Source organism: Mustela erminea, chromosome 8 (assembly GCF_009829155.1).
Source record: "Mustela erminea isolate mMusErm1 chromosome 8, mMusErm1.Pri, whole genome shotgun sequence".
Lineage (NCBI taxonomy): Eukaryota > Metazoa > Chordata > Mammalia > Carnivora > Mustelidae > Mustela > Mustela erminea.
This window is the reverse complement of record NC_045621.1, coordinates 16,327,059-16,346,341: the sequence shown is the minus strand read 5'-3', so window position 1 is coordinate 16,346,341 and position 19,283 is coordinate 16,327,059. Positions and strand designations below refer to the sequence as shown.

Here is a 19,283-nt window from a genome sequence, read left to right as displayed (position 1 = left end):
ATATATACCTTTAATGAAAGATAAACACAGCAAGTAGGGCTAGACACAATTATCTCATAAAGTGAGATTTTACTAAGATGTGCAAATACACTATCAATGCCATTTGTTTAGTCCAAGTGCAGAGTAAGTTTCAGCAACAAGTGAGCAAGTTATGTACACAATAATTTATGTTCTGGAGGCCGACTGGGAATGGAAAATTTAGAGAATGAGGTGGAGAGAATATTCTGGCAGTGGAAAGAAAAAGGGATTGGCAGCTACTTGTGAAAAACAGACAAAAAAGTGAAATGCGGGGTAAAGGGAAAATACTTCAAGTACACAAAGAAAAGCTGAAAGCGTCACAAAGATCGAGACCGCTGACTTTAGAGAATGAAACCCAGACAGTCACAGAACATTAGATTCAACATTAGATCAAGCTAAACATCCTAAGATCCAATTGACAACACTGATTCAAATAATTCCTGGGACCAGCTGCTACCTATCTAAGATTTTAGGACAAAACTTGGGGTGAAGGTACAGAATAAAAGGTTCAAAGTGAGCCTGTCCTGAACAGCTGCTCTGCAGGAACTCCATGGCCAAGGTCTTCATTTGGCTCCATCCAGAAGAAACACATGAAGTCTGAGGGACAGAAGACAAGAGCTGCAGAGCGCTGCAGGTACAATTCTTCCCACAGGCAAACGGACAGCATTCTTAATATTGAGATGATTAAACTCACAGTTTAAAGTCACAGGCTACTCACGTAGGGTAAGGGACAGAGGACTCAGGGCAAGCTGGGGGTGGGGTGTCTCTTGTTCCAGAAGAAAATCAAGATTAAGTTACAAAATTAGCAGTGTATCTTAGCGGTGGCTTTGAGTCAGATATCTGAGTAAATAAATCATTTAAACAAAGACCAGAAGTATTAGTTTCCTTATTTGGACAAAGGGGGAATTAAGATAAATTCCTAATAGAACTGTTGGTTTAAAAACAACTAGAGGACATAACATGTACCTCATACACATAGTATCTGGTGTGTACAAGAGGTTCAATAACCATCAGCTATTAGGATGATTATTAGAATTTTTTGAGGGAAAGAGTTTATGGATTAAAAGGAAATTATCTCAAACTTCCCACTTTTTTCTCAACTGATTTCCTCAGTGAGATTTCTAAAATATCCTCAAGTACTGTAGGGATGAGGAACATATTTTCTTCATGATTAGACTCCTACCACAAAGATGATGATGGATAAAAATGGATAGAAGGTTTTGGTCGGGGGTCTCCAGGCACTAATGCACAAGTTCGTCATACGCATACAGAACAGTGTGAGAGATGGACCACCGAGAGACCTCCCAGTAGAATGCTTGATCGTGAGGTCTTATTGATGCAAATATGCTAAGTAAAAGCCTAACAAAAAATCTGTTGATGGTGGTGGGATTCATTCAATGTACCTGAATTCAACGTACATTAATTGAGTAGTTTCAATGATGCAGTTCTATAAGGAAAACATAGAGGCCAATATCTGAGGAGTTCACAGTCTAGGGGGGCAGGATAAGACAGGTAACAGAGAATAACACAAAGCCATGGAATGATAGTAGTAATCGTAGTATGTTTTCAGTAATTATAAACTGTGATTTGGGATGCACTGTGTTAATGGCCTTCTAGCAAGAGACCATGTACTCTTACCAGAAGTACATAAAGTAAAACATATCAGACCCATTTTACAGATTCATAAACTGATGCCTAGAAAGGTAAAATAATTTGCCAAACCTCACACCACTTCTACAAGGTAGAGTCAAGATTCACATCGGAATTTACTGTATTGCAGAGCAGGAGTTTTAAGCTACTTTTGCGTGAGTTTCAAAGTAGAGGCACTTCCTGGTAAGGCTCAGAAGAAATTAGTACAGGATCAGGAAGGGAAGCTGGAATCAGGAAACTCTTCCTGAAGGAGGAGTTTAGATGGAAGTGAGAAGGGCAAATGATCTCCAATCAGAAAAATTAGGTGAGGGGATGGTGGGGTATGGGGAGGAAACAGCACAGTCTGCACTGAGGCCCTGAAGCAGGAGGGTCTGTGAGCACACAGACCAGCTGTGATATTAGGGAAAGAGGCTAGTGAGCAGGGAGAAAGGAAGGGAAAGACAGGGAGGTATTGAGAAGAGAAGGTTGAACCATCAGCTTGAGATCAAATCTCAGAGTGATACGTCAAAATCCACATGGGGGGAAAAAAAGCACATTTAGTTTTGTAGAAAATGGAGTCATTAAAGGTGTTGGCACTAAGGAGGAGGGTGATAAATGCTGTGGTTTAGAAATATTTATCTGGCAGTGATATGTGGGATCGATTAGAAAAGAGTAAGACAAGATGGAGATTGGTCCCCGAGACAGGAATTAGTAAATTATTGCAATAATTGGAGAGGTAATAGGGCTTGAGCATCAGGAATAAAGCATGAATACCTGGGGGAAGGTTTTAGGGATTTTTTTTTTTTTTTTGACATGGATTCTACCAATAGTTTGTCAAATGAATGGATATCAGAGGCAAAAAAGAATAAAACTTGATGGTTGTTTTAAGCGAGGGAGAAGAGGTAAGTCTGGAGTAGGGTAATTTGGAAATGTGTCAAGGAATAGGTTGAGGTCAGGAATGAAGTTGAACTTAGGTCTTTTGCATGTATCGCTTCTGTTGAAATAGAAGCTTTACAGCACCTGGGTGGCTCAGTGAAGCGTCCAGCTGTTAATTTCAGCTTAAGTCATGATCTCAGGATTGTCAGATCAAGCCCCTCATGGGGCTCCATGCTGGGAGTGGAGCCTGCTTAAGGTTATCTCTCTTCCTCTACCCGCTCTCTTTGCCTCCCCTTCAAGAAGGAAGGAAGGAAGGAAGGGGGGAGGGAAGCTTCGAGTGTAGTTAAACCAAACCAAACCAAACCAAACAAAAACCACCCAATAGAAATCTCTTGCTTCATCATCTTAAGATCGAGGTAAATTGAGTAGTGCTTCATAGGAGATGCATATTTTAAGACTATTTGGAGAACCCCCTCCTATGGTTATTTTTCATTAAATAAAATTGTGTTAATACTGAGTAAGCAGCAAATAGGGATGCTTATGATTTATGGAGCAATGTGTTTTAACCATTCACTGAACAAATTTGCATACTTGGAACAAGTATGTTCCAAGACCTGTATGATGCGTCAGGAATCCCTTGGAGGATCCAGTCGTATATGGGAGAATGACAGTCACAATCAACCACGGCACGTGTGCTAATCATAGCTGCAGTAGCAACTGATATTCATCTGTTCATTTAGTATTGTGCTGAGGACAAATGCCTGTGATAAATCTCATTTAATCTTCACAATAATCTGTGTGATGATACCCATTTTCCATATTAAAAAAACTAAAGAGGTTAAATAATTAGTCTCAGGGTACATAGGTAGTGTTGAAACCGAGGATTTAACAAAATTCAACTGGAATGTAGGAGTGGTTTGTTGAATACTCTGGTTTAAGAAATTTTTACCTAGCAGTGTGAGTGATACAGGAGATCAGTTAGGATAAAGAGACTGGTATTCAAGAGAAGAGACAGTAGGTTGCTACAATAGTCTGAGAGGTAATAAAAGCTTAAGCAATGACTATGGGGTTGAAAGTATAGAAATAGGTGCAAAATATTTTGAGATGGACTATGGAAATAATCTGCTGAGCTTTTATGCCACCTACATCAAAGTGAGCCCAAAGCTCTATTCTTGGGCCAAGCTCTGTGGGAGAACATGCCCTCCTTGCCCTAGGAGAATGATGACCAAATAACTCAGCTCTAAGTGACTTCCTAATTGTTCTTCCTTTGTTTCTTCATCACCCTGTGCCAGCTAGAACCCAAGTCTTTTCCTGGAATTGTAATCTCCAAGCTTCCTGCTGCTAGCTGTGCATGCTGTCCTGTTAAGATCCTTCTCATCCTCTCCATACCCAAGAGCCTGCAGGTGCTGGGAGTCTGCACTTACTCTGCTTTCTGAACTTGGCCTCAACCTGATTTCACTGATTTCTCCAAACTGATGCTCACCACATGAAGTTCCTTAGCATAAAATAAAACACCAAAAAATAAGTGGATGTGTATACAACAGATAACACTGGCATTGAAGGCTTTAGAGACAAGAGTAGTGGATAGAGATTGGGTCTCTACAAGTTACTTAATTGTTTTGAATTACAATTCATCAGCCTATTAAATGTGGTGATAAAAACTCTTGCAGAAATTGTGCATGTACACACATATATTTTAGTTAAAGAATTTTTAAAAATTCCTATACTCTATTCCTCTCAATTCTTTGTACCTGGAGAGAGTTTAGTTAATTAGTTCATGTAGCCATAAATCAAACAATGGTTCACACTCAACGACATCTATCCACATAACATTTAGCCAAGATGATTACAAACTTTTCAAAAAGCTAACACTGAAAAAAATGAAATTAAAGGCAAACAGAAGAGTATTACATTCATTATGCCCGCCTCCAAAAACAATCTTGTCAAGCTTCTAAAAAGATAGGGCCCAAGAGATTTTCTCTACCAAATTTTTAATATTGTGTATCTCATTCATCAAAATAATATAATCTAAATAGAGCACCTATGTCATGTGGCTATAAATTGTGTGAGGGAAGCCCACACAGTAAATCAGTGTGATAAAGGATGATCACATTTTTTTTTTTAAAAAGCTAGTTCCTTGCAAAATGCTTGGCCACTGTTAGTAATTGGACTGAATGAAAAAAGAGTATGTTGAGTAAATGAATGAATGAATGAATGGCCATCAACCTTAGAATCATCATCTCTGAGTGCTGAAGCCAACCATCCATTAAACATGGAATTACTTTCCTAGCACAAAATTCAAAGTAACTTACAAAAAATGATGGGTAAGAGTGGTGGTGGTGGTGGTAGTATCATCACCATGACCATGACCATCACCATCACGACCACCTTCATCTTGAACACAATACAATGGTGGCCAAGGACAGCAACTTCCCCCATGGCTCACTCTGGCCCAGGCACTGTTGGAAGTGTTCTACACACATGGATTCATTTAATCTTCATACGAACCTTCTGAAGAAAGGTTTAACATTATTTCTGTTTTACATACCAGGAAGTAAGGCAAAGGGACATGAAATACTTGCCTACACTAATAGAACTAGGAAGCAGCAAAACTAGAGATGGAACCTGTGTGGTAAGCTAAGGCAGAACTGGAAATTAGTGCAGAACAAAGTAAGTACTGGAGAAAATGAGAGCAAATGACTTCATATAATGAGTTACTTACATTAAAACCATGAAAAATCCTAGGTGATTGACTGGATTCATTTTATATACATTGAGTAAAATATTGCAAGATGGTTAAAACAGAATACAGAACAATATTCAAAGAGCTAATGTCAAAGTAGAGCACTCAACCACAACGAACTCTGAAAATTCACTTTAAACTGTTGTTCAAAGAGGAAAAAAGCAATTAAGGAATCCAGGTTGCTGAAGAGTTGAAAGACTTGGAGGCTCATTTATATATGTTTTTCAGGAAGTTCTTCCATCAAAAAAGAAAATAAAAGAGTGACTAATTAATTTTAGAATTGGAACAGGTTTCACTCCACTCTACTACCTATCCTGACCTTCTCTATAAAATAAAAACTACAAACTGTTAGAGAAACATTATCCTATAATAACTAAAATAGTCTTATTCACATAAAGAGAATACCTCAGTGCATCCTTGGTTTTCAGCGATGTCAGTGGTTCGGTCTGTACACCATTCATAACTTCTCCATCTTCTAAGTTCTGTGTGGAATCCTGTAGTCAAACAAACCCATAAGCATGTGGATGCTACACATGTCGAACTGAAAATTTGAATAAAATGTTTCAACATGAGACAGCAAGTGGTTTTACTCTCAATATATATAGCATGCTCCAATTTTTTTGAAGACTGGAAACAGGTGTTAATCTTTTCAGTGCTTTCAATGTTCTCTTCTCTCCTGTTTGGTTTCTGAAATACTCAAATGGGCCATTTACACAAGGCAATATGTTAAGAGCTTTGGAATACATCATTTAGCTTCCTGCTACTCAACCATAAGCTTTTGGGACGGAGTGTTTTAAATCAGCAAGGAGAGTGGGTACCAAAGGGAAGGTGCCACTGACAGGTGGTGATGTATTAGCTTTAATGTACTGTACTTGCCTGTACCCCCTGGTGACACTAAAAATATAAAGAAAAAAAATTCATGAAAAAAAAGTTGCCTGGCAAGGTCACTTCTGTCGGAAATGTAATAGGACTGTGGCGGGGAAAGAAATCTGGAGTTCTTACTCTGTCACAAGACTCTCATTCTGAGAATGATCTTCAGCAAAAGGAAACTGAAATTAACCATTTAATTCCTAAAATGGTAAACACTCTTCCACTACAGAGAGCTAAGAGGGCCAGAGGAGGCAAGCGCTCCAGGACAGTGGCCACGTTGAGTTGGATGTTACGTGGAATGGATTCTAAAAAGCGAGCTCGATTTTGAATCTCATTTGTAAGGCGTTAGATTTCTGTTAAGCTTTGGAACTGCACTTGAACAAAGGGATTCTGAAGATATACCATTCTTGAGAAGCAAAGTCATAAACCGTGTTACTCATGGACTCAGGTTTCCCTGAGCCAACAAACCACACCGAAAAGGACCCATTGTCAACCACCACACCTGTAAACAGAGCATTCATGGATCCGGAAGCATCCTTGCAACAACAACAAAAAAGACAATATATCAGTTAAAAAGTTGGGCGTAAAGGAACTAGGCTAATATCCTGAAGAAAACAAGGCAGGGAGCCACAATTCAAGTTTATCAGTGTGAAATGATTAAAAAGACGTATTTCACTTTTAGACAGAGTAGCAACATTTCGCATAGGGGTTCTGGGTTTTGTGAGGGACTTGTTCTACACTAGATTTCTTCTTTAAAAAATTTTTTTTTCACCCTTTCAGTGGGATAAAGAAAGTGAAGAAAATCTAGAAATTCAAAAAATACGTTTTAGTTTAAGGCACCAAATCTTTGAAAACTTTCAAACATACCTACTATTATGATCTATGCTTACAGAGAAAACACTGTGCTGGGCAGCTTACAAACATACTTAGGTAGATAATTTAACAAAATGCTTGAACTCGTGACTACTGCACATGTCAGAACATTTGCACCTTCTTCCCCGACTCTCTTACCACGAGAGGGAGTTCCATGAAGGGTCATGGCATGTCTAGTACTCTCTCAAGTACCCAACACGTGGGGCTCATTTAGGGGATATTAATGAATGCATGAGCAGAATGGCATTGTATTAGTTTCCTAATTCCGTGTAATAAATTACCCCCAAATTAAATGGATTAAAAAACCGTACTGTCTCTCAGAGCTTCTGTGAGCCAAATATTTAGAAATGGGTTAGATGGGCAGTTCTGGGGTAGAATCTCTCATGAGGTGTCAATATCTCAAGAGGTCAGCGAGAAAAAAAAAAAAAAAACATGGGTCTTAAAGCCCCAGTCATGTCTCTCATCTCTGGACTCTCAACTGTATTCCATTGATCTACATATATATCCTTAGGCCAGTACTACAGTCTTGAATACTTGGTTTTCTACTGAGTTTTGAAACCAGAAGTGAGAATTCCCCACATCTGTTCTTTTCCAAGTTTGTTTCCGCCCTTCTGAGTCCCTTGCATTTTCATATAATTTTTAGAATCAGAACATCAAGTTCTGCAAGGAAAAAAAAAAAGCCAGCTGGATTTTGGTAAGAATCACACTGAATCGGACATCAATTTAGAGAGTATTAGCATGCTAACAATATAAAGGTTTTACATCCATGAACAGTTAACAGTGGCTATCGGTTGAAATAAATCCTCTTACTAGTTCTGTAATTCTTCATGGATATACATTCTCAGAATGTCAAAGAAAAAACTGGGATAATGTTATAAAATGTTAACTATTTTTGCCTCTTTGCTTCCTACTCCAAGTGGAATTTTCTTGTTGATCGCTTACGAAGATAAGAAAAGAGCACACTTTCTGGTTCAAATCAACATTCTACAAGGTTAAAATAACTTTTTTTCTAGTTCCAGTTAGATGGTAAGTAAAGGTTCTATTTATGTCAACAACATACTTAATGCTCTAAGTATATGGAAATGTCAATTAGAATTTGAAAGCAATATTGGGCCAATTGCAACGTGATACTCTGCTTAAGGGTAATTCTGAACTGACTACAGCTTTATAAGCAATCATGTCAATAACCACAGACGTAAGAGGGAACACACACACACATTCACAGACTTCTCTAAGACAAGAGTTCCACTATTTTAAAAGGAGCATTGAAAAGTCTTTGCTTCACCACAGCTATCAAAAAGGGCTGTGATAAACTAGAGTTTATCATTTCAACTAATGGGCAGTGCATGTCACTTGCCAAAATCATTCCTATTTTTGCAATAACAGAATTCTTTGCTATTCTCTAGAGATGGGGCAGGCAGACAGATGCTCAGGGCTTTGGGCAAGGACACGAAGCCAAAGCCAAATGGACTTGAACAACACGGGAGCAGTGCAGGGCTTTCAGACTTAGAGACAACAGCAACTTCTTTCTTGACGGGGTCCATAAATTCCCTTTTTCTGAAAATTACAAAATACCTGACAAGTAATAATTTAGGGGTGCTTAGGCTTTTCCTTCTCTAAATTACATGGTGAAGAGTCACGAAATCACATGTATCTAAAAATGAATTCCCCTCTCCCATCGCTTATTTAAGTAACTTTGAGAACAATCTGTGAAATCCGACTTTTTAGTTGGGAAGTAAAGGGGCAAAAATAATCTGATGATGAAGAACAAGAGGTAAAAACAAATGGTATGGAACAGACATGATATTTCTTCAACTTCAGACTTGAGAAATATTAATGATGTGATTTTAAGTCCCCCAACTTGCCTCTTAAAAAGTCAAGTTTGGGAAGCTCTACACTTAATTGTATTAATAAAACTATTATAATTCCTATTAAGTTAAAATAGATGCAATCCCCTGCCTAGAATAGGAGGATCTAGAGCAACTTCAAAATTTTCTTTGTCTCCTCCGTTTGCCCGCATTTACAATTTTTTCCTCTCTGGTAAAGTTCAGCGGGTGGCGGGGTCTGACCAACGCATCCGAGGCCTTGAAGAATCTTGTCCTTTATTTCTTTTATCAGAGAAGGGAACATATCATATGTGGCTCTCACAACAGACAAGTTTAATTACTACAATTTTTAAAAAGTGAACATTTTTAGCAACACTTTCAGGATCATGGGAGCGTTTCTGACAGCCAGAATGAGTTGGATTTAAACATCACTGCACTATTTTTAGCCTTAAAATCAACACTTACATAAATATTCCCAAACCAATTAGCAGCAGCTGGAAAGTAAAGGTGTTTACATTTAGTTAGCACCAGTGCTAACAACTTCAAGGGCTCACAAGCTGGAGGGAAGGGGCACAGCACCCGGCAGGGCACTGTTCCCCGGGGGGATCCTGGTGTTGGCACCAGGCTATCATTCCATGTTCCAGTTCGTGAGGAGAGCGTGTAGGTCATGCAGCCTCATTAAGTTCTACGTCTCCAAAGAAATTTAATGCTCTTGGTAAAACTTTTCTTTTTTTTTTTTTAATTTTTTTATTTATTCATTTGATGGAAAGAGATCACAAGTAGGCTGAGAGGCAGGCAGAGAGAGAGAGAGAGGAGGAAGCAGGCTCCCCGCTGAGCAGAGAGCCCGATGTGGGGCTCGATGCCAGGACCCTGGGATCATGACCCGAGCCGAAGGCAGAGGCCCTAACCCACTAAGCCACCCAAGCGCCCCGATAAAACTTTTGTTCTTGAAAGAAAATGCTACGTGAATTCTCACTGCTTTTCCCGGGCCGACCACAGCTCTCAAACAATACTAAAAACCGTTTTACAAACATGTTTTTTCATCTTTCAGATGAGAACTAAAATAGCTGTCCCGTTATCAACAGATGTCTTTGACATATAGGTGAAAATAGATGGCTTAGACGTTTTCCCCCTCAGCGCTCTTTAGCCACATTTGAAACAACTTGCCCACAAAATTTTAATGGCAATTGAGTGACGTTTCAGAGCTCAGGTGCATATTATAACAATATTTGCATTTTAAAAAGCCAACTGCAAGTTTCTTTTGAAATTGCACATGAGTTTTAGAATGAGAGTAATAGAAAAATTATACAGAGAAGACTTGAGCGTCAGGTTACGTGCCTGATGCTCATACATAAACATAATGTAAATTTTAAAATTAAAATTCTGGGCATAATTTCAGAATCTTTGTTTTTACATTTTAGAACAAGAATATCTGTGCTAAGTAAAAACAAGTTGTATTTGATAAGCACACAGATGAAATGATCATGCATTTTGGTAGTCAAGCACTGTTATTCAAGCTTGACCTAACAGACATTCCTCCAGTGCCTTGGGCAACACCTTACCATGGGAAATCGCAGCTGCATAGACACCACCTCAAAAGGTTTCAGTTCTAGGGGCACCTGGGTGGCTCATTTGTTAAACACCTGTCTTCAGTTCAGGTCAGGATCCCAGGGCCCTGGGACAGAGACCTGCTGAGAGGGAGGTCTGCTTCTCCCTCTCCCGCTCTCCCTGCTTGTGTTCCCTCTCTTGCCCTCTCTCTCTGTAATTAATAAGTCAACAAAGTCTTTTAAAAAATTTCAGTTTTATCAATTTAACATGCCCTTAATTCCTTTTATATATTTTTCCATATTTTTATATTTATATTAGACTATATACCCATATGTCTAGAAATAGGCAAGAAAATTGGAGATTGAAAAGTGCTTAATTTCAAGTTTCTTAAGAATAAGGACAATTTTAAGAGCGATCCTCAAATTTTAGCCTACATCAGAATCACCTGGAGCCTTGTGAAAACAGATTGTTGGGGCTGAGGTTCTGACGCAGGAGATCTAGGGTAAGTCCTGTGAATTTGCGTTTTTAACAAGTTCCTGCTGTTTCTAGTAAAGGAACCACACTTTGAGAAACAGTGACCTACAGAAACTACTGAATATCTTCAGAAACTCTTAACAATATTAATTAAGCACTGGAAAGAATGGCACTGATGAGCCAGTCCATTCATTTTATAGCTAAGAAAACTGAGACCCAGAACGATGAGGTGACTGGCCATTTTTACTTATTGTGACAGCAACAAATCCAGAATCCAGGATTCCTGATTTTCGGTTCTGTGCTCTCTTCTGAGTACCATGGTCATAGTTACTGACTTAATGAATGCTGACCTTGTCATTCATTTTATCGATCCTGTTTTCATTCAATGAAACAGAGTTGTAGAGTTTTAGAGTTAACAAAAACTCTAATAATGTCTCGAGTATTTTTTTCTTTCAAAGATCTCAAAATATTTCATATATAACTAGATGCATATTCATGACAATCCTAGATAATTTTTTGGCATTCTTATTTTAATTTTATGCATGGACATATCCAAAACAAAATGATTAATGTCATGTCCAAGGTGAAATGAAGGGTCAAAGACAGAACTAAAATTACGTAGGACCTATGTCTCTTGAGATTTAGGTCTGCCTACACAATTGTTAACTATATTTACATTGAAATATCTCTCAGTTACAGATTTAATGCAAATAGAATAAAGAAATAACGTCCTATCATGAAACATTAAAAGAAATGATTTCTATGAAATTCTATCAAATGTTTCATTATTCTGAAGACCGAGCTCTAATAATTCCATTTTTTTTTTTAAAGATTTTATTTATTTATTTGACAGACAGAGATCACAAGTAGGCAGAGAGGCAGGCAGAGAGAGGAGGAAGCAGGCTCCCCACAGAGCAGAAAGTCCAATGCGGGGCTCGATCCCAGGACCCTGGGATCATGACCTGAGCTGAAGGCAGAGGCTTACTTAACCCACTGAGCCACCCAGGCGCCCCAATAATTCCATTTTTTAAACAAAAAGTTACTTTGGCAGAACACAATTAATTAGATCATAAGTAATTAGTCCCCAAATCTTGGCTATGAGGTGTTTGTGCACACATACACCTACTGCCAAGCCAAGAGTAAGTTACTGGAATAAACATAGGGTAAATCTGGACAGGATTGAAATAATTCTGGACTTTATAAAATACACTAAAAGTCAGCAATCTTCCAGTGGACTGTCCCCCAGAGACAGCACAGTTATGAATGATGTTCTGCTCAGGTAAAACCCTACCGACAACATAGAGTTGGCTATATCTTCTCTTCATCTGGTCCGTGTCCAAGACATATTGCATGATTTTAATAGATTTAATAAAGATAGATTTTAAAGGGGGGGAAACTAAGGTACTGTAGTAAAATTAAGCTCCAGTCTAAGACAAAGGAGAACGTTTCCAATAGAAGTTCTCCTGTTGCTTTGCCTAGTGACTGGACGCCTAATTTCCTGGCTCTCACTTTCATTATCTGTAACGTGGAGATGGGAAGATTCCTATTTCCATTCCAGATCTAAAATGTCCCAGGACTCAGTGAAGGTACACTACAGAGTAAGGCAGGAAAGCCGCCACTGAAGAAACATACTTAGAAAAATTCTCCAAGAGATCAATTAAGAGGTGATTATTCATTTGAACGAATGTTTTCTTGGAAGGCTACTCCTGAGAAGCAAATTCTCACAGAAAGATATAATTTTATACTTTCTTCACATACAGACTCTAAATAACTTTTGAGGAACAGATCTAGGGCATGAGGTAAAGCACACTTAAAACCTAATCCTCCATCTATATCTCATTATCTTGTTATTTTCTATGATCTTTTTTGGATATTTCCTTTCCTCCTTATTGTTAATTAGCACAGTTAGAATTCACAGGTGTGATTTCCCAGTATTCTGAGTTAGGTTTGAGAAGACAATGAAAACTTTTTTAATATATATTTTTTTAAAAATGTAGACCCTTTACACAGTTTACCTGCTGGGTGTGTGTGTGTGTGTGTGTGTGTGTGTCTGTGTGTCTCTGTGTGTGTGTGTTTTGCTTATGTGTTTCTAGTAGGAACTTTTTTTAAAAAGATTTTATTTGTTTATTTGACAGAGATCACAAGTAGGCAGAGAGGAAGGCTCCCCGCTGAGCAGAGAGCCCGATGCGGGGCTTGATTCCAGGACCCTGGAATCATGACCTGAGACGAAAGCAGAAGTTTTAACACCCTGAGCCACCCAAGCACCCCTCTAGTATGAATTTTAAAGTGGTCTCGACTAAGCCTGATACCACAGAGTTAAAACCCCATAGGAGTTTAAAGAGCATGGGGGCGGGGGAATAGATTCTGTTTTGTTTGTGAGATCTGAGAATAGACACACTGACCAATCTCACGGAGGTATCAAAGGAAAACCACCACTGATATGAAGAACAGTGTGTCACCTGTTCCGATCTTTCCACAGAAGCCCAACACCAATGGGTTGCTGCTTCCCAAGCAAACACATCAGTGAAAGACTGCTTTAAAATTCATAGAAATGTGGGAGTTCAGAAGTTCAACAAGGGGATTCTGCAACCCTTATTTTAATGTCCACTTTTTCTTACTCACACTCAACACATTTCAAAAAGTGCTGAAATGAAAAGTAGGAAACACATGTATTTTTTTTTCCAACACTGACACATACTTATAATGACCACTTTGACTTATAGATTCTTGCCCCCACCCAGTTGTAGCTGCTTTTCCCTACTTTTCTATATTACTAACCACTTCAAAACCACTGGAGCTTAATGCTGAGGCCCAAGGTGACATTGTCTATTCCTGAAAGGGTGACAATACTGAACAATATAGCACACTCTCTGGTAAGGGTCTGCTTGAGATCACGCTCCCACCATAAAACATAGGCTCAAAGGTATTGTAAACATCTGCTGCTCTTCCGTTTAATCTACTTAAACTGTACCATCCTCCCAAATAATTAGAATATAGGACTGCGAAAAGGGACAGTTTGATGGCACTGGGGCCTCACATGTGTCCACAAACCATCACCCAAAGCTGGTCAGCAATTACAAAAAATTTCTAGCTTAATTGTTTTCACTTTGCTGGCTGAAATTTCTTTCTTTCTTTTTTTAGGATTTATTTATTTATTTATTTATTTGGCAGATCACAAGTAGGCAGAGAGGCAGGCAGAGAGAGAGGGGAAGAAGCAGGCTCCCTGCTGAGCAGAGAGCCTGATGCGGGGCTCGATCCCAGGACCCTGGGATCATGACCTGAACCGAAGGCAGAGGCTTTAACCCATTGAGCCACCATTGAAATACGTTTCAATCAAGTTTGACTCAGGTTAAATGTACCACAGGCATTTAAGCAAAGCTGTAGGACTTTCAGGTTGGCTGGGAGAGAGTATAAAGATAAAAGGACACATTATTAAAGGCACACTTCTCATTTGCACAAGCACCTCACTCTTGCTGCCACAGGCACACTTTCCTCCTGGTCTTCACTATGAAAACCTTCACTGTGAAAATGGGATGTGGAAAATTTTGAATCCACAGACAAAGTCCATAAAGATGTGTTTTAGCAAGGGGAGGGGGAAAGCACAGGGCATTAGTGTGTTTGGTCTAGTAGAACCTTTCAAAAAGATTTTAAAATAAAGGAAGTAAAAAATCTATGTTGAAAATCCTTTATAATGATCAGATGAGAGCACCAAGCTTACAACCCATCTTCATTCATGAATAGGGCACATTCAAGGACTTAAAAAAAAATGTGCTTCCATTGTCCTCACCCCATAAGCATTTTACTCTCCTCTCATCCAGGCCCCAACTCCCCTCACCCCGCCGTGCGCACCTGCCTCTCTCCCATGACCTCCATCTATCTTTCCACACAATCATTTTGCCATTCACTTTGTCATTCTTGCATTTCACTCCATGACACCTTTATTGGAAGCCTCTAGTTTCGAAAAAGCGATCTCACTAGCTTATATTATAAAGACCAATTGAAAATAAACATTGGGGAAGGATCTTCTCTGACAACGTAAGGTGCACTTGAAGCAATCTTGGCCATGACATATGTGAAGAATGAGGAACAGCAGGAGAAGGAATAGTACCGCACGAGGAAAGCGGCAGGGGAAGGCAGAGCCAGCTGTGCCGTCTTGGGTGTTAACAGCATGTGGAAACAGCTGTAAGGAAAGTGCACAGGTCTGAACCCCAGAGAATAGCTGTAGTCAAGAGTCACAGTCAGCAAAAAAGTATGCTTTTGTTTTGTTTTTTCTCTAGATAAAGAGATACAATAGAGAGTTGGGGAGATTCAGCAAAAGCAGCCATAACTAACGAGACCAGATCATATAAGAAAGTCACCATGCATTTCTGCTCAGATACAAATGTTCTCTCCTTAAAACTGTATAGTACCTGAGGTGTGGGGGGAAGTTCTGCCCCATTAAGAAGATCTCATTGGTCTAGATATCAATAGCTAAAATGTAGGCTCCAAGTGGGCTGTGGTCTTCTTCACTCATATATCCCCAAAGACTGGAACAATGCTTGGCATAGAGTAGATACTCAACAAATGTCTAGACACACCAGCTGCATAGACCACCACTGCTTTTCCGGCAAACATCTATCCCACTTTCAACATCCTTTAACAGAATGGGCACTTCCTCCTTGAGCTCTCTACATAGCTCTCTCTCAGGCCATGTTAGCTCCTACTAAAGTTCATATACATTTCAGGGTAGGCAAGGATTCCTTCGTAGGTTTGTCTCCCTTGCTTGGGGAATGTGTCTTTTCTAGTTTTATATACCTGTTGCCTAGCACAGGTCTGAAATACGATAAATATTTCACTTTAGAGGTGTTTGCTGGATAAAGAAATCCTTTCCCTAGAAATCCTTTACTGTAAAGTCTCTTAGGTAACATTCGATAAAAAAATAATATGTTTGTATCTCAACATTGGTGAATGCTCTACAAGGTGCAGAGTATTACACGAGACTCTATGGGGGGATTCAAAGATGACTGTGACACTGTCTTTACATTCAAAGCTGCAAACTAGCTGAAACTGTTGCCAGAGGCATCTCTGGCAAGAGAATTTAAAGCAAAATTGAAAGCTAATCTTTATTTATGGATTAAAATAATTGAAGTAAAAGAATGCACCAATCTGTACCTGGCTGGGTACAGATCCTGGCTGGTTACAATCCTTTATATATGCCTTTATATTTTATTTATCATAATGCAATGTAAAATGACTTCCATTATTTATAAAATATTTCTAAACCAATATTTAAAGCCATCTAAATTCCATGGTCACTGGAAGCTTGAGTTTCTCAGGCTCTTGCCAGCTGGGAGAGAAACCCCATCATGCTGAAACCTCTAGACAGGAGAGTATTGATCATGGGAAAGACAGTGACCTTGCACCTGAGGCAGGACCATCAGCAAGGCCCCACTACTGCAGCAAAGCTCTCTGTAATTTTTATTCACTATCCCTTTCTCTTCCAGCTCTCTCACTTCTTTAGGTTCAAACACAGGTCAAGGTGACAAAAAAACTCTTGGTTCAATGGCCTTTTTTCCATTGTTCCTCCCTCCTTGGGCACCTCCTTATCCTTCAACGGTACATCCCTTCTTAAATACTTCCATATCGACCTCCTCCTCCATTATGTGTGAGAATGCCCTGAAACTCTTTCACAAGCTCAAGAATTTCTTCAACTATCCTCTCTACTACCTAGATTTAAATGAAAACTGAGATTCCCCAGTGGAACCACTTACTCAGCAGCCCTCTGAAGTAGGACATGTCCCTTATCTTCATGCTCCCAACCTCCAACCTAGAGCTGCTTCTACACTGAGATTTTGTTTCCTCATTTATAACCTGCGGCATCCTTCCTTGCTAATGCCTTCTCATTGCCTTCACCAATCCATCTTCGCGTTAGTCCTCTAGCATTTCCTCCAGTCCCATTATTTTAACTAATTTATTTATCTACTCCCCCCATGCCTCATCTCTTGTTCTCATCCTGGTTGATTTTCACTTCTGCAGGGTCCTTACACCGTCACTTCACTCAGTAACTTCCTGCTTCTGTTTTGGAAACTAGAACCAAAAGCAAAATCAAATACAGGATGCCAAGGGAGGGGCCCACCTAAGTCCTTATTACCCACCAAGGAGATATTCTTGTGAATCAAAACATACTAAATGATACTTTAGGAGGGCTAGCAAACCCATGAGCCAAACAGGATTCATTTAGTTCACACACAGTTATTGTGGGTCTCCATTGTGCCAGGCACTACGCTAAGTAGTGGTAATAAAAACAGATATACTCCTCACCTTAATGAGCTCCTTTTGGGGAGAAAGGAGCAGAGAGGTCAGAGAGAAGGGAGTAGCAGCTGGTCTCACTAATATTCATCTGTGTATGAACTCCAAAATTCAACTCAGCTGAGCACCAGTCAGATCCGAACTGTAGTGCTATTCCTTCCCCAACCTTGACCCTTCCTGCATGTAACAGCTATATAAGCAAATTGACTAACAGAAATTAATTATTCTTCCTCTGAAGCAGTATTTTGAGTTGTTGTGTTATTTTTTTTTGATCACAGTCTCATCTGTAAAACTAAGAGTAATGATTCATCTCCCAATACAGGTATATATATACATATATAGTATATATGTGTATCATATTATATGTATATATATACCTGTATTGGGAGATGAATACATATATATATATGTGTGTATATATATATATATGTGTGTGTGTGTATATATATATATATATATATGCATATACACATAGAATTGTGCATAAAATTTTCAGGGCTCTCAAAACTCCTCAATCTTAACAATGATCTCAAGGTTCAGATGGGACATCCACCTGCTAATCTACGTCCATATGTTGGACAGAATCATGAGATTTGTCTTACAGGAATATTAAATGTTTCCACAATGATCTCAAGGTTCAGATGGGACATCCACCTGCTAATCTACGTCCATACGTTGGACAGAATCATGAGATTTGTCTTACAGGAATATTAAATGTTTCCAGAGATTCCTTAGATAGTGATTGCTACACAGGACAGTTTCTGAATAGGACAGGCGGTGGATGCTACAGATAAAAGGCCTGAGTGGATTTGGGAGGGTACCCCACTGATCACACTGCCCATTAACTCCCCTGAGAACCTCCAGGGAGGGGAGAGGCACAGTAACATGAACAAACATCCCTTCAACACCTGTCAGCAGATGTTGCAATCTTTTTCTGAAGCCTCCTTGACAAGCTAAGTGATTCCTGCCCAAGAACTTCTCAGTGTGAGTGACTCACATTGCGCCATTGCAAAATTACAAATTATTACATGTTCTTGACCTTTGGCTTACATGCAGTGTATACGAAATTTCAAATGTTAAATCTGTAAGTACTAAAGGTGTGATGTTCTTGACTACTGGTCCATTTGTGGCTATTCTGAGATTGACAGATTCTGGCCTCTGATTCTTAAATCTCTTCCAACCACTGCCTCCAAGCAATTACTAGAATATGTGGCAAAGGTGCTACATATTTCTTTTTTTTCTTTAAAAGATTTTATTTATTTATTTGACAGACAGAGAGCACAAGTAGGCAGAGAGGCAGGCAGAGAGAGAGGAGGAAGCAGGCTCCCTGCTCGATCCCAGGACCCTCGGATCATGACCTGAGCTGAGGGCAGATGCTTTAACCCACTGAGCCACCCAGGTGCCCCATACTCCACAGATTTCTTAATTCACATTTTTAGAACTGCTTCTATTAGATAGTGATGATTTGATCCAAATGGCATGCCTGGGTTAACCTTTGACTCCCATCCAGATCTACCAAATGAGCATAACTAATGGGGCAATTCCATGGGACAAGAAAACGTAAGCAATAAAAACTGGTAGAGGATGAAACTGGCAGATGGTTTAGAACTTCTGATTCTTCTTACATAAGAGTTACAAACCAGCCCTCATGAAGAACTTCCCAGAATCATAAGACCAACCTTCCACATAGCACATAGCATGGGTATCAATTTTTCTACCACTTCCACTTTTATTCTTTTTTTTTTTTTTAAGATTTTATTTATTTGACAGAGAGAGAGCTATCAAGAGAGGGAACACAAGCAGGGAGAGTGGGAGACGGAGGAGGCCTCCTGCCGAGCCCGGAGCCAAATGCAGGGCTCAATCCCAGGACCTGGGATCATCACCTTGAACTGAAGGCAGACGCTTAACAATGAACCACCCAGGTGCCCCTCTACCACCTCCACTTTCCTTAGGCTTCAGGGGACACCAGTAACTACACACAGTAAAGGATATCTGATCAATGTCATATGAAATTCTTACAAAAGCTCACATGGTTTCAAATTGACAAAGTTGGAAGAAAGCAAGCCACGCCAGTCTACAGTAGGGTCCCTGCTTGAGTTTTATCAGTATACAGTGGACACTCATCTTTATAGAACAAA

At 39.4% G+C, this 19,283-nt stretch overlaps 1 protein-coding gene across 4 annotated transcripts in view; it reads right to left on the bottom strand.

Annotated features, from left to right (window-relative positions):
• Positions 1–19,283, bottom strand: part of PARD3B (par-3 family cell polarity regulator beta) — a 1,046,926-nt gene that overhangs the window by 493,431 nt on the left and 534,212 nt on the right. For all 4 annotated transcript variants that reach the window (XM_032354007.1, XM_032354008.1, XM_032354009.1 and 1 more), the window contains exon 5: positions 5,672–5,760. In XM_032354007.1, coding sequence (XP_032209898.1) covers positions 5,672–5,760 — 89 coding nt within the window. The remainder of the gene's footprint in view (positions 1–5,671; positions 5,761–19,283) is intronic.